At 42.7% G+C, this 13,936-nt stretch overlaps 2 protein-coding genes across 2 annotated transcripts; both read right to left on the minus strand.

Moving 5' to 3' along the window:
- Positions 1 to 3,273: 3,273 nt before the first annotated feature.
- LOC148683956 (vomeronasal type-2 receptor 26-like) lies at positions 3,274 to 6,522 on the minus strand. Its single transcript, XM_088655304.1, has 2 exons — positions 6,408 to 6,522; positions 3,274 to 4,178 (listed from the first exon to the last, which is right to left on the minus strand). Exons 1-2 carry the CDS (start codon positions 6,478 to 6,480, stop codon positions 3,274 to 3,276), a joined length of 978 nt encoding a protein of 325 aa, XP_088511430.1. The 5' UTR covers positions 6,481 to 6,522.
- A 986-nt stretch (positions 6,523 to 7,508) lies between these two features.
- LOC118095095 (vomeronasal type-2 receptor 26-like) lies at positions 7,509 to 11,564 on the minus strand. The gene is made up of 4 exons (XM_088654699.1): positions 11,347 to 11,564; positions 9,997 to 10,288; positions 8,499 to 9,359; positions 7,509 to 7,667 (listed from the first exon to the last, which is right to left on the minus strand). The coding sequence occupies exons 1-4, from the start codon at positions 11,562 to 11,564 to the stop codon at positions 7,509 to 7,511; spliced, it is 1,530 nt and encodes a 509-aa protein (XP_088510825.1).
- Positions 11,565 to 13,936: the final 2,372 nt, after the last annotated feature.

Here is a 13,936-nt window from a genome sequence, read left to right on the forward strand (position 1 = left end):
TTTCGTAATGTCCTCCAGTATAAGCTGATAAAATACGTTCAAACGTGCATTCTCCACAGGTGGAACAAAGGTAGAGCGGGAGCTGAGTTGTTGCTTTTGAAGGGGAGTGTCGCCAAAGAAACATCTCAATTTGATGAGTCAAATCAATTTAAATAAATCCACTCGGGTTTGAAATGAATCATATTTAGGAGTGGGGACAAAACTGAGGCCTTTATTTAATATTCTTTCTTCATCAGCGCTCAGAGTCCGGTCAGAAAGATTAACGACTAGGGACGTTTCCGGAATCGGCGGCGGGAGGGAAAATCCTGCGGACGGGATTGAGTTAATGAATGCGATCTCAGGGAGTATTGTCAGGGTCGAGTCCAGGTATGTGTCATGGTTTGTGAGTCGCTGTAATCTGAAAATTCCGTGCTACTGGACGAAGAAAAGGTTAACATGCAAAAGAAGGCTTAACTGAGGGAGGGCAGGATGGGAGAAACTCTGGAGCCAACTGACGCTTCACAGGTAAAAGGTAAAGGGACCCCTGACCATTAGGTCCAGTCATGACTGACTCTGGGGTTGCACACTCATCTCACATTATTGGCCAAGGGAGCCGGCGTATAGCTTCCAGGTCATGTGGCCAGCATGACTAAGCCACTTCTGGCGAACCAGAGCAGCACACGGAAATGCTGTTTACCTTCCCGCTGTAGTGGTTCCTATTTATCTACTTGCATTTTGGCGTGCTTTCGAACTGCTACGTTAGAGTCACCAAACTTTGTGAGGGCAGGGCAGTCCCTCTGCCTAACTGGCCAATCCCCTGGCAATGCCTACCCAGGCAGGATTGGGCGATTGGCTGAGCTAAGTGGCGACCTCAAGGTATCCCTCCTGGGGAGGGCAAAGCCAGCCCGTACTACCAGGAGCCACACTGGGATCCGGGGACTGTGCGCGACCACACAAAAGGCATGTGGGGAGCGCCTTTCTGCTAGCATTATCAGGTGACCAATATCTTGTGCCCATCTAATCATAACTGCCTTGACCTCTTCCTCCTTGACTTCCCAGTCAAGGAGGAGTCGGTACATTCTTGAGATTGTCTTAACTTTATTATTTAGTGATTCCTTTTCAAATTTTGAGGGCTCATTGTCAAATCCGTTCCTTTTTGTCCCGTTTATATGTCTCATAAATTTGATGGTATTCCAGACAACCTGAAAGCTGATATTTATTTTCCTCGTATTTTCTAAATTTAAATTGGCCATCCTCCTCTATCAATAATGAATTATATGTTAGCCAGGTTCCTTTCATGTTCTTTCTTTTGACAGCCTTTGCCTCTATTGGCGATATCCTGTTGGTGAGTGAGTGTCTCATGGAGAATGAAGGACACGCATCTGAAGTCAACCTGCAGTGAACTGGAAGTCCTAACTGTGGTTACTTATACTAACTTGCTCTCAAAACTGTAAAATGGTGACAGCAGCTGCCTCACCCTGCCTCACAGGTCGGTGGCCATCTTGAATCTCTCTGTGCTGAAGATTTAAAGACTACTTAAAAGCACATACTGCAGGTTGTGGGGAGGGAGGCATTTTCTAAATAGGGAATGTGGCGGAAATGTGGTGGGAAGAATTATCAATGAAGTTGGAGGGGAGAGCGAGTCCTTTTCTTTTAGAAGAGCAAAGCCTAATTGGCAACAACCAAGCTGCTGAGTCCTTTCAATCTGTAGCCTCAAATACCTCCTTTGCCACTTTTCTTGTCTTGCTTCTGAATGCCGGAGAAAGAACCCCTTAGCCTTTGGGAAGAAAGAGAGGGACTGATGCAGGGTCCCAAGAAGGTTGCCCATGCCTGCAGCTTCACAAGGGTTTTGCTTGTTCCCGCTATTACATTACTGTCCATCACCCCAAGGTCCCAGAGGTGATTTACAACAACTGAAGTAATATTTTAAACAACATAACATTTAATAAATATGGCAGTAATAGAAATTGGCATATCAAGTGTCTAGAGCCAGGGTAAAGAGATGAGACTTCTTCAATTGCTGAAGGTTGTACAATGAAGTACCCTCTCTGTTTCAGTTGGAACAGTTCAGGCATTTGGCACTGGGCACCATGCACAAGTTAATGAGGATTCCGCCAGAGCTCTGGAGCCTTGAGAGTTGACAACCCAGCAAGTCACTATGTTTGCCTTAGTGCTTAGCACCCGGTGATTATACTACTGCTTACTCTATGAATTTGAGATCTTCTGGGTTTCTTCTAATCTGCAGCCTTCATGGCCCATATTTGTTTACCATTTAATGCAATTCTTAGTATATTTGAAGAGCTATGGTATGGCAGTATCTACCTTTGCGGGACATTAGTGGGAGGCTCCTTAGACTGTATGGATGGAAGCTGAACAGCTCTTGATGTTTACACTACCTCTGAAGGAGAGTGCACACAACGCAGGGGTAATTATCGATTCACTTCTGTCACTTGAAGCTCAGGTGGCCTTGGTGGCCCAGTTGTGCTCCTATCTAGACAAGTATGGCCTAATGTCATTCGTCTGACTGTATGTGGGACTGCCTCTGAAGATGGTTTGGAAACTACAGCTGGTGCAGAATTCAGTGGCTAGGTTGCTCACCTGTGCAAGAAAGTTTGAGCATATAACACCAATCCTGGAACAATTGCACTGGTTGCCGAGGCCAAATAAAAGTGATGGTTTTGACGTATTAAGCCTTCAGTTGCACAGAACCACAATGTCACAAGGGCTGCCTCTCCCCAAATGAACTGACCCAGACCGTGTGCTCATCATCTGAAGCCCTTCTTCATGTGCCTGCTCCACAAGAGGTTCAGAGGGTGGCAAAGCGAGAACAGGCCTTTTCTGTCATGATTCCCTATTTGTGGAGTGCCCTCTCCAGGGAGGCTCACCTGCTACCATCATTATACGGTATATCTTTAGGCACCAGGCAAAATCTTTCCTATATAACCAAGCCATGCACATTCATTATTTGGCTAAATTCCCTAAGCCCTTACTCTTAGAGTATAAGTTGCACAACTCTGATCAAGATGTGTTTATATTTTAAGGGTTTCCAAGATGACTTGCTCTAAATAATTCAGGTTTATGGCCACATGTATATAAATAAGGAGATCTGGTTACAGAGTGCAAGGGTTTATTTTTTTTTTTTTTAAGAAGAGAGAGAGAGTATACATGTTTAAAACATAGAGACGTCCAAAGAAAACTGTGATAGAACAGATGTACCAAGAGAATAATTCATAAACACCCAAACAACCAAATATCCATTGGTTGTGCAGACTAGAGCAAAACACACCCACACATTCATCCAGCCTTTTGTCTTATAAGCTGTTCCTTATCATTCAGTTCAGGCCTGAAAACAATGATATAACATTTAGGGGGAAAGATGCACCCCAGCACCCCAGCACTGGAGGCTAAGATAGAAAAGATCTCCACAGCTACCATGTACTTCCCCTTTGTGCTCAGGTAGGATGGAATAAAGGATAACCAAACACTGCAAAAGACCAACATGCTGAAAGTGATGAATTTGGCTTCATTGAAACTGTCAGGCAACTTCCTGGCAAGGAAAGCCACAGTGAAACTGGCAATAGCCAGAAAGCCCATGTAACCCAGGACACAGGAAAACATAGTTACAGAACCCTCATTGCATTCTAGAACAATTTCACCATGAGTTGAGTGCTTATCGACATCTGGGAAAGGGGGAGAAAATGTCAACCACATAAGACAAATGGTTGCTTGAATAAAGGAGCAGGAAATGACAATGGAGTTGGCCAGCCTCTTCCCCACCCATTTCCTCATCCTGGATCCTGGCTTGGTGGCCATGAAAGCCAGAATCACTGTGATAGTTTTTGCCAGCACACAAGAAATAGCCACTGAGAAGATGATGCCAAAAACAGTTTGTCGCAGAAGACATGTCACCTTCTGAGGCTGTCCAATGAATAGCAATGCACAAAGGAAGCAGAGCAGGAGGGAGAGGAGGAGCATGTAGGTGAGATCCCGGTTGTTGGCTTTGACAATGGGGGTGTTGTGGTGCTTCAGAAACGTCCCTAGCACCAGAGCTGTGATGGTTGAAGAGGAAAGAGAAAAACAGGCTAAACTGATCCCCAAAGGTTCTTCATAAGACAAGAAGCTTATTTCTTTCAGAATACATAAATCCTGTTTTTTGTTGGGATAATATTCATCTGGACATTTAAAACAGTCATTCATATCTGAAGAAGAAGCAATAAGTTATGAGGTTTATATTGGTGTGCCAAACAATAAAATAAATGCTAATCTGGCATAGATTAAAGTTTATGTAATCCAGTCATCCCAAGCAATGATTTTCCTATGAGAATTGGTCATTTTTGAATATATACAAAAAAACCTCAAATGTAGTGCTTTTCCCTGGACAATGTTATCCCAGGTCCTGATTTTCCTCTGCCATGGCAGCTTATCATGGATGTTAAAAACATTTCATTAAAGCGTTATGCTGCTTTCTCTTTTACTGTACTCTTTATGCCCTTTAAAAATAAATAAAACTTAATCTCTTCTCATGTCACACCTCTCTCTCTGTGTCCCTCCAGCAGTTGGAGGAGGAGAAAAGAACAAAGGGTGAAGAAGGCATGAGGCATGAAGGCCGCACCCTGCAAGTCCCTGGCCTAGCAGGGGAGCTCACACTCACCCAGCCCTGCTATGTTAAATATGTTTTCTGTAGTTGAGCTCCTTTGTAATGTTTTGTTTTGAAATCTTTAAGATAATATTTTAGTTTTCTGTTTCTTTGATTGTGTATTCTATATTTGACTTTCTTCAGATTGTTTTATTTATCTTTTATTGATTTAGTATCCTGTAAACCGCTTTGAGATTTTTCTTAATAATATAAAGTGGTAGGGAAATAAAAAATAAAAATAAAGAGACCTCCGGGTATTGGGCAGTATAAAAACTCATTAAATAAATAAATAAATAAATAAAATAATACCCTACCTGCCCGCGGTCTCGCCAGAGTGGTGCATGCTCTAGTTATCTCTCGCGTGGACTACCGCAATGTGCTCTACGTGGGACTACCTTTGAAGGTGACCTGGAAACTACAAATAACCCAGAATGCGGCAGCTAGACTGGTGACTGGGAGCGGCCGCCGAGACCACATAACACCGGTCCTGAGAGACCTATATTGGCTCCCAGTATGTTTCCGAGCACAGTTCAAAGTGTTGGTGCTGACCTTTAAAGCCCTAAACAGCCTCGGTCCAGTATACCTGAAGGAGTGTCTCCTCCCCCATCGTTCTGCCCAGACACTGAGGTCCAGCACCGAGGGCCTTCTGGCGGTTCCCTCGCTACGAGAAGCCAAGTTACAGGGAACCAGGCAGAGGGCCTTCTTGGTAGTGGCACCCACCCTGTGGAATGCCCTCCCACCAGAGGTCAAAGAGAACAACAACTACCAGACCTTTAGAAGGCATCTTAAGGCGGCCCTATTTAGAGAAGCTTTTAATGTTTGATGGATTTCTGTATTTTGATATTTTGTTGGAGGCCGCCCAGAGTGCCTGGGGGAACCCGGCCAGATGGGCTGGGTATAAATAAATAAATAAATAATAAATAAATAAATAAAATAAAATAAAATAAAAGGGCTGTGAATAGGAGAATAAGGGATTTGGTTTCTGGAAACTATGTTTATATAAATTACACAGTTGCATATAAAAATGTTACATTTACATATACACACACAAACATTTTCCTTCTGGCATGCTCTGCCTCCCAGCCTTTGGGTTCTCACCTAGGGTCCAAACCAAATCTGAGCTCAAACACAAGTCTTACAATAAAAAGAGTTCCTGGAAACAGCGGGCACCACTCTAGTCTCTTGTTTCATATGGGCAGGCAGAAGAGGAATGGTACTTCCTAAGGCTGCCCACAGCTGTGTCCCATTCAGTTGCACACCCAGTTCAAGGAGCAGCAGGTTTGTTGAGTTTCCCACGTGATCCAAAGGGTGGGGAAAGGGCACTTCTTCATTACAAAAAAAAAACAGGAGTGGGGAAGGTGAATATGAAACAAAAAGGCCATAATCTTCCAAGCCTATCACAACTTCCCTACTGTTGAGCTGATAAACAATTAGCCAAACTGCATTTGTGGTCTTGAATGAGACTTGAAGGAGGAGATTGCTCATACACACAGAAACTCATACAAGGATGACAGGTGAAACCAACCCCTGTTTTCACCTGTTCTGAGGTCACGGGATGAAGCTCACATTCAACACGAGGGCAAGTGATTCCACCAAGAAAACCATATTGGATTTTTGCATCTTCAACAAGGCCCTCTGCATCACTCAGACTTGCCATTCTCCACCCCCCCAAAAATCTTTTTTTTTAAAGAATAAAACTTGTAAGCATATTGCATGCATATATTTATGCTTATACCCATCCCTCTGAATTACTGGCCATCTGCTTCCTATTTCTGTATGTGATATTGCTTACCCATCTGGTCTGAAACCTTCCCTTCTGGACAGGGAGTGCAATCGTAGCAGCAAAATGGCTCCCCCTCCTTCATTTTCTTGCTTGAACCAGGACTGCAACTCTCACTGCATAGAGAAATAGGCCTTGCCTAATCCATGAAACAAAGGAAAACATAGAGCTGCGAATCTTTATGGTTCCAGTAGAGGAGGCTCCTGTTACCGGAAAACTGGGCAGAGACTTGACAAGAATCCAACTCCCTCCCCAATCACCAAGGATGGTTCAGGCTTTCTCCTGTCACCCACAATCATATTAATACATTTTCTGTAACTGAGATGTTTTCTAGAGGTTCATGTCCAACATCCGGTCATAAAAACCACTAACAGCAAATTCCAACCTGGAGGGAAGACACTTAAAGAAAGGAAAGGTCTTAAAATATGACAGGCATAGTAATTGTCCATTCCTTTTACTCCCTTAGAAGTTAAAGCAGGAGAAACCTCAAAGGCACAACAGGAAAAAAGCAGTTCCATGGCAGGCTTTTGACTGCCCACCATAAGCAAATCAGAACAATGTGTTCTTCAGATGATTGCTGCTCTTTGCAAATTTGCATAGATCATCCTTTCCCTAGCTTGTGTTTGTGTTTGTGAGAGAGAAGGGAGGGAGGGAGGGAGAAGGGGAGGGGAGAAGGAGAACATAGCTGTCAACTTTCCCTTTTTTTTGTGGGAAACTCCCTTTTTCCAAGCCACAGCTGTCAACCTTCCCTTCTTTTGCTGGAAATTCCCTTATTCCAGTGCCGTTTCCCACTGCTATCCTGGATTTTAGATATATTGTAGACTGTCCCCGGGACAGGTGAGGCTGCTGATCCCTTATTTTCAAATCCAAAAGTTGACAGCTATGAGGGAGAGGGAGATCAATTTTATTTCTCTTTTTTATTAAAGATTTTCTTGGTTTACAAAAATATGTGCAATGTCTCTCGTAACATTTTTGCAAATCAGTTTCATTTGTTGAGACATTAGGATTTTATTTCCCTTTTCAACCAAAAGTTGGAGAACAGGAGAAGAATTCTGAATGGGTTTCCTTGTTTGAGGGGGAAAGAAGTAAAAACAAATGCTTATAATGCCTTTTTTATTGGCCATTAGTGAGGTAGTAGAGATAGTGTGCTGAAGAGTGAAGTAATGGTTTGATAGAGGCAAGCAGGAAATAGAAGTTCTCCACTTGATGAAAAGGTGGAGAACAAAGGAGGTGATTCTGCCTGGTGTTCTCACTACCTTCATTTTCACAGAGCTGGTTTCAGCCACATTGCGGAAGATTATTTCATAAATAAAACGAATAAAGGTTACATATACTTTGGTCCTATTGGAATTCGGAATATTGCGAATGAAAACGATCTTAAGTGATATTCAAAGATGTGGTGCTCTCAGCTGGCTCAGTGAAATCAATGTGCATGACTAACTTTGGATCTCAACCAATGACCATAATTTGACATATATTCCAAGCAAAAGATGGATATATTTAGCTCATCCAATAATTTCTCAATAGATAAAATCTAGAACACTGCCCCAGTGAATAAATTCATGAAATGTAATTTCCCTAACCAGCTCAAGAGTTCTTCCTACATCACAAAATTATTATGGTCAAGTGAAACGATCTTTACAAACAGTACGGAAGTCAATGTTCTTTCCAAACTGGAAGTCTGCCTACCTTGTTAAACCGCCTTTGCCATGCTATAGCATCCTCATGAATGGTGAAAACTTGATGTGAAGAAGTCTGGGGATCCATCCTCCCAACTTTAATTTTACGAAAGGATTGATTTAAGGAAACAATCCAATTAATAACATCCAACCCAACTTTCAACTCCCCATTCTGGTTAAAGGAAACCTCCTCTCCAGCACTATTATTAAATAAGACATTTCTGAGGAAATGGTGGAACTTTATTTTAAAAAGGAAATGAGAAGAGTATGTGCATCAGTCTTACAAATATATTCAGTGGCAACGGTCACACACAAGAACAAGCAAGCAAACAAAAATCAGGGAGATAATTTAGTGAACAAACCATGGACTATTTCAGCACCCATGATATGGGGCACTACTGCAAGAGAAAATTGGCTTCATTACCTTCCATGGCTGTTGATTTTGAAATGACAACTGCCCTTGGTCCTTTAACATTCTTGATTTGAGTCTCCATGAGAACATGTCCTGAACAGCATGTGCCATGGAATAAACAGCCATGTAGACACTGTAGCTGTGGCCAATCATGTTCATTTCGAAGAAAGGCCCAGGAAGAGTCCCTACGTTCTCATCTCCAGTGCAGATATCCCCAGCCACATCATCTGCACCTGCACTCGGGAATGAGCAGGCAAAGGCTTGCTGCCAGAAGTCCTTGATGAAATAATCTTCTTTTGATGTGGCAGGTTTTCTGCTGGCAGTAAATTGCTGAAATCCCGATATATCATTGGAGTGAATTGCGAAAGACAGAGCCCCATGGATTATTTCTTTATCCCAAGTCCTTTGATAAACGAGAGAAGTCAGCTCCACTTGGGCTGTCATTATCCATACTGTACCCTTTGGTTTAATATTAACATGTTCTTGCTCAGATAAATATGGAAACCATCTCAGAAATATCATTGTATAAGATTCTCCATAAAAGATCATCACATTGGCTTTGCTACTCATTACTTTATCATTTATTTTTGCACATTGTTGGAACAAGTCTTTAAGATCATTGACAAGAGATAACTTGGAGATTCTTTCTATAAAGGCAAAACAAATGCCACAAGAAGAAAACATTGGAACCACGGTTTCCACAAATCTTTCTCCGTTCTCAAGATCCATAGTAAGGAGTCCAACCCATGTCCACCTGAAATGCAGAAGTAAGGAGAGAATCCCCTCATACTGAAGGGCTTCCCGTGGAACCATTTGGTAGAAGGAAAGGCCTGGAGTTTTATCCTCAATGATGGGAGCTGGACCATATATGAGCTAAAAGGTATTGCAGAGAAAGAGAAAGAATAGGAATGATTTTAAGATTTAGTGAATCATTTTTCTTCAACATTATAAAATGTACACCAGCACAATAAACAAAAACTACAGACTCATGAATTACAGATTAAGGGCCTGTTGCTCCATTACTTAATACAAGATGCAGAAAATGGTTATGGTATACTGAAATACTTATGCAGTCATTGACGTTACTCTAGCCAATTAAGGATACCCCCCCCCCAAAAAAAAACCCTGAAAATTGGAAGGTGAGGACCACACCATCCCCATCATTACAATCTCCCCAGACTAAATATGTGAGGCAATGATGTTTACAACCTTCAGACTTTTGCACATTTTTTCCCAAAAGATTGGTGACTGAATGGGAAACAAACTGCATCACTAACCAAAAAGTATTTATTTGGTTCCCCCACCCCAAATTGTATCAATAAATTGAATACATTCAAAATCACATCCCCTGTAGAAGAGTCTTGCTGAGGTATTTAAGCTTATTCACCACATCAGTTCAAATATTTTGTCCTCTGAACCACAGAGTGAAATATGGCAGGCAATGCAATCATGGAAGGAAAACAACAACCTTAAATCCATGGTGCTCAGCACAGAGATGGATAAAGTATACCTGTGGAATTTTATAGATATCCAAGACGGTTGCAGCATGAAGAGAGGTTAGGGGGTCCAGTCCCCCAATGACTGCTATCAAATGATGATGGATGTCACATTTGTAGTTGGGGACCAATCTGTCTGGGCTGGACGTTAGCAGCATTGTAGCATGATAGGTCCCTTTTGCAATGAAATAGCTGTCAAATATGTGGAAGCCCAAGGTGGTATTGGGTAAGATCTGAGGGTTGTCATTGATCTCCTTCACTGCAAATGCCAAGGCCAGGACGTGCTGGTAATTCTTAGTCACCACGCTGAAATGAGAATTGCAGTCTGTATCGGAAAGGTATCTCTCGTTTTAAAAAATTACAATTACTGTACCCTCATCATTTTTTGCATTATGAAATAGTACGGTATTTTTTTTGGGGGGGGGAACATTCGTGGAAGGAATCTAGGATGGTGTACAAAATTCCTTGGCTTTTTTAATGTAATTATTTTAGTATGTACGTATTTGTGTGGGCAATTAACCTCTTCAGTCAACCAACCTAGTGCAGAATGTAACTGTACTGGAGAGAGCACATTCATTGTTTAAAGCTGTGATTCTCCCCACTATATAATAAATTTTTTAGGGGAAAGTAGTTCTTGTTAGCAAACCATTACGGGTCATAAATCAGCATTTAACAAAGGAGTTAAAGGTAAAGGTAAAGGGAACCCTGAACATTAGGTCCAGTCGCGAACGACTCTGGGGCATAGCTGCCAAGTTATCCCTTTTTTACAGGGATTTTTCCTTATGCTGAATAGGCTTCCTCGCGAGAAAAGCGAAAACTTGGCAGCTATGCTTTGGGGTTGCGGTGCTCATCTGCTTTACTGGCTGAGGGAGCTGGTGTTTGTCCACAGACAGCTTCCGGGTCATGTGGCCAGCATGACTAAGCCACTTCTGGTGAGCCAGAGCAGCGCCTTCTCACTTGGAGCAGTACCTAGTTACTGCCAACTTAAAAAAAAAGTCTCCAATGATAGGGAAAGGATGTCAGTATGCGATCAAATATGTATTAACAACATTTTTAAAACTCTGGTACATATACAGAGAAGAAAACAAAATACATCACATATCACTCATATTCATTTCCATGGAAAGATGGACTACAACAGATTTCAAAATTAATAGATATGAACCTAGGCTCTGCAAGCTTATATGTCAGTGAAAAGAAATTTATTTTTATTATGATGTATTATCCTGCTATGTAGAACCCGGAAAATCCTTAATTGCATTATTTATATTTTTTCTGTTCAGAATCAATATGCGTCAACTTTCAGTATTCAGTGAAATAAACTAAGAAAAACAGAAAGAGAAAAAGAAAGAGCAACTCCTTACACAAGCTCTTCGGGCAATGCCTGTGGGGGTTCTTTAGTGAAGTCGAATGCACTGGATATGATGAAGCTGTGAGAAGCTATGCCACCAAGGATGAGGTCTCCTGACCGGTGATACTTGTGAAGTGGAGGGTGTGGATCCTGGACATGACACTTCACAATGTGAGTCTTGCATGTCATTTCAGGAAGCAGTGCCAGCAGCAACATAACAAAAGTTGCCATCCTGAGTGTGAAGGCAAATCTTCACTTGAGAAACATGACATTCTTTCCACCAAAAAACTCCCTTATTTCATTCTCACCAGTTGCAATGACTGATTTAAATGTTCATTCAGTTTTTAAATAGGCCAAAACCCTGGTATAAATATCACTAATGCCTGGCAGTAGTTATAAATTCAAATGAGTATATTGACTAAATACCTACTTTCTTTCTTTTTTCCTGTTCAAATTGCCAATTGCACATCATGCAATGTAACTAATTGCTGTAATGACAGAGCGAAATAATTACAATTCAAGTTTAGGATTCCTATGTGTAATTGCAGAAGGAAACTTGTTTCTTACATCTGAAGATTCCCCTTGGCATCCACCTAGTTGAGGGTCAAAGGATGCTTTGGCTTGGATGAGGAAGCCAGCAAGGTTTCAGACATAAACAACATCATAGTTTGGAGTCAATGAACACCTAAGCATGTATTATGGTAGGAGCACTATGCTGAAGATTTAAAGGCAACTTACTAGCACATACTGCAGGTTGTGGGAGGGGGACACTTTCTAAAGAGGGGATGTGGCAGAAATGTGGTGGGAGGGTTCATTAATGAATTTGGAGGGCAGAGTGAGTCCTTTACTTTTAGAATAGCAAAGCCTAATTGGCAGCAACAGGGGTGGAGCAAGAGAGGGCGGGGGCGGCAGCAAGCCCCGGGTGAGGGCCCTGGGCAACGCCCTGGAGGGGTGTCAGTCGGGGCCGCTGGCCCGCCCCTCGACTCCATCGATAGTGCACATCGGCCGAGGGAGGAAGCCGCTTACTCCCTCGGCCGATGCATGCTCTCCCTGCGCTCTCCGCGCCCCAGGGAGAGTGCATGGGGCGTCAAACGCAGCGGGTCAGCAACAGGCGTCACGCCCACGCCTCTGGGGGTGCTGCCGCGTTTGACGTCCCAGGTGTCAAAGCGGCTAGCAATGCCCCTGGACAGCAACCCTGCTGCTGAGTCCTTTCAATCTGTAGCCTCAAATCCCTCCTTTGCCACTTGTTTCTTCTCTTGCTTCTGAATGCCAGAGCAGGAACCCCTTAGCCTTTGGGAAGAAAGAGAGGGACTGATCCAGGGTCCGCAGAAGGTTGCCTATTCCAGCAACATTTGAAGGGTTTTGCTTGTTCCTGTTATTACCATAATTTATTTTCTGTCCTTCATTCTAAGGTCCCAGGGGTGGTTTACTACAATTGAAGTAGTATTTAAACTTAGCATTTGATAAATATGGGGGTAATAGAAATTGTCATATCAAGTGTTGAAAGCCAGGGCATATAGGTGACATTTAAGCAATTGCTGAAGGTTGTACAATGAAGTGCCCTCTCTGTTTCAGTTGGAACAGTTCAGGGATTTGGCACTGGGCACCATGCACAAGTTAATGAGGATTCCACCAGTGCTCTGGAGCCATGAGAGTTGACAACCCAGCAAGTAACAGTGTTTGCCTTAGTGTGTACCACCAGGGGATTACACATCACTTACTCTATGAATTTGAGACCTTCTGTCTATGCTCTGGTAACTTGTAGGTTAGATTATGGCAATGTGTTATACGTGGGGCTGCCTCTAAAGATGCTTTGGAACCTACGGCTGGTGCAGAATTCAGTAGCCAGGTTGCTCACCGGTGCAAGAAAATTTGAGCATATAAAACCAATCCTGGCACAATTGCTTAGGACCACAATGTCACAAGGACTGCCTCTCCCCAAATGAACTGACCCAGACCGTGTGCTCATCACCTAAGGCCCTTTTTCCTGTGCCTGGTCAACAAGAGGTCAAGAGGGTGGCAACATGAGAACAGGCCTTTTCTGAAGTGGAGAAAAGCCCCTGTTTGTGGAGTACTGTCCCCAGGGAGGCTCACCTGATACCGTCATTATATATTTTAGGCACCAGGCAAAATATTTCCTATATAACCAGGCCTTTGGTCTTTATAACATGCTTACTTTGTAATAGGTCATGCACATTCATTATTTGGAAAAATTCTCTAACCTCTTACTCTTACAGTATAAGTTGTACAACTCTGCAGAAGATGTGTTCATAGGTTGCAAGATGACTTGCTCTTCAGGTTTATGACATTTATACAAATAAGGAGATCCGCCTACAGAGTACAAGCGATAATATATATATATATGGAGAAAGAGTGTGTATATATGTTTAAAAGAGGTTCAAAGAAAATTGAGATAGAACGGATGTACCAAGAGTGTAATTTATAAACACCCAAACAACCAACTATCCATTGGTTGTGCAGACTAGAGCAAAACACACCCAGTGGCGGAGCTTCATGCTCTGGCACCAGGGGGCAGAGAGCAGGCGGGGGAGGGCTGGCGCACATCCTGGGGTAATGGTGTGCCACCCCTAGGTGTGTGACAC

Source organism: Zootoca vivipara, chromosome 12 (assembly GCF_965207765.1).
Source record: "Zootoca vivipara chromosome 12, rZooViv2.hap1.1, whole genome shotgun sequence".
In the NCBI taxonomy this organism is placed as follows: domain Eukaryota; kingdom Metazoa; phylum Chordata; class Lepidosauria; order Squamata; family Lacertidae; genus Zootoca; species Zootoca vivipara.

What these genes read in the sequence shown, in the direction of transcription:
- LOC118095095 (XM_088654699.1), bottom strand. Translation starts at nt 11,564, where the DNA reads ATGGCAACTTTTGTTATGTTGCTGCTGGCACTGCTTCCTGAAATGACA. An exon ending in GCATTGCCCGAAGAGCTTGT is followed by an intron (nt 10,289 to 11,346) that starts GTAAGGAGTTGC and finishes TTCTCATTTCAG; the next exon opens with CGTGGTGACTAAGAATTACC. An exon ending in AAAATCAACAGCCATGGAAG is followed by an intron (nt 7,668 to 8,498) that starts GTAATGAAGCCA and finishes GGCTGAAACCAG; the next exon opens with CTCTGTGAAAATGAAGGTAG.
- LOC148683956 (XM_088655304.1), bottom strand. Translation starts at nt 6,480, where the DNA reads ATGAAGGAGGGGGAGCCATTTTGCTGCTACGATTGCACTCCCTGTCCA. An exon ending in GAAGGTTTCAGACCAGATGG is followed by an intron (nt 4,179 to 6,407) that starts GTAAGCAATATC and finishes CTTCTTCTTCAG; the next exon opens with ATATGAATGACTGTTTTAAA.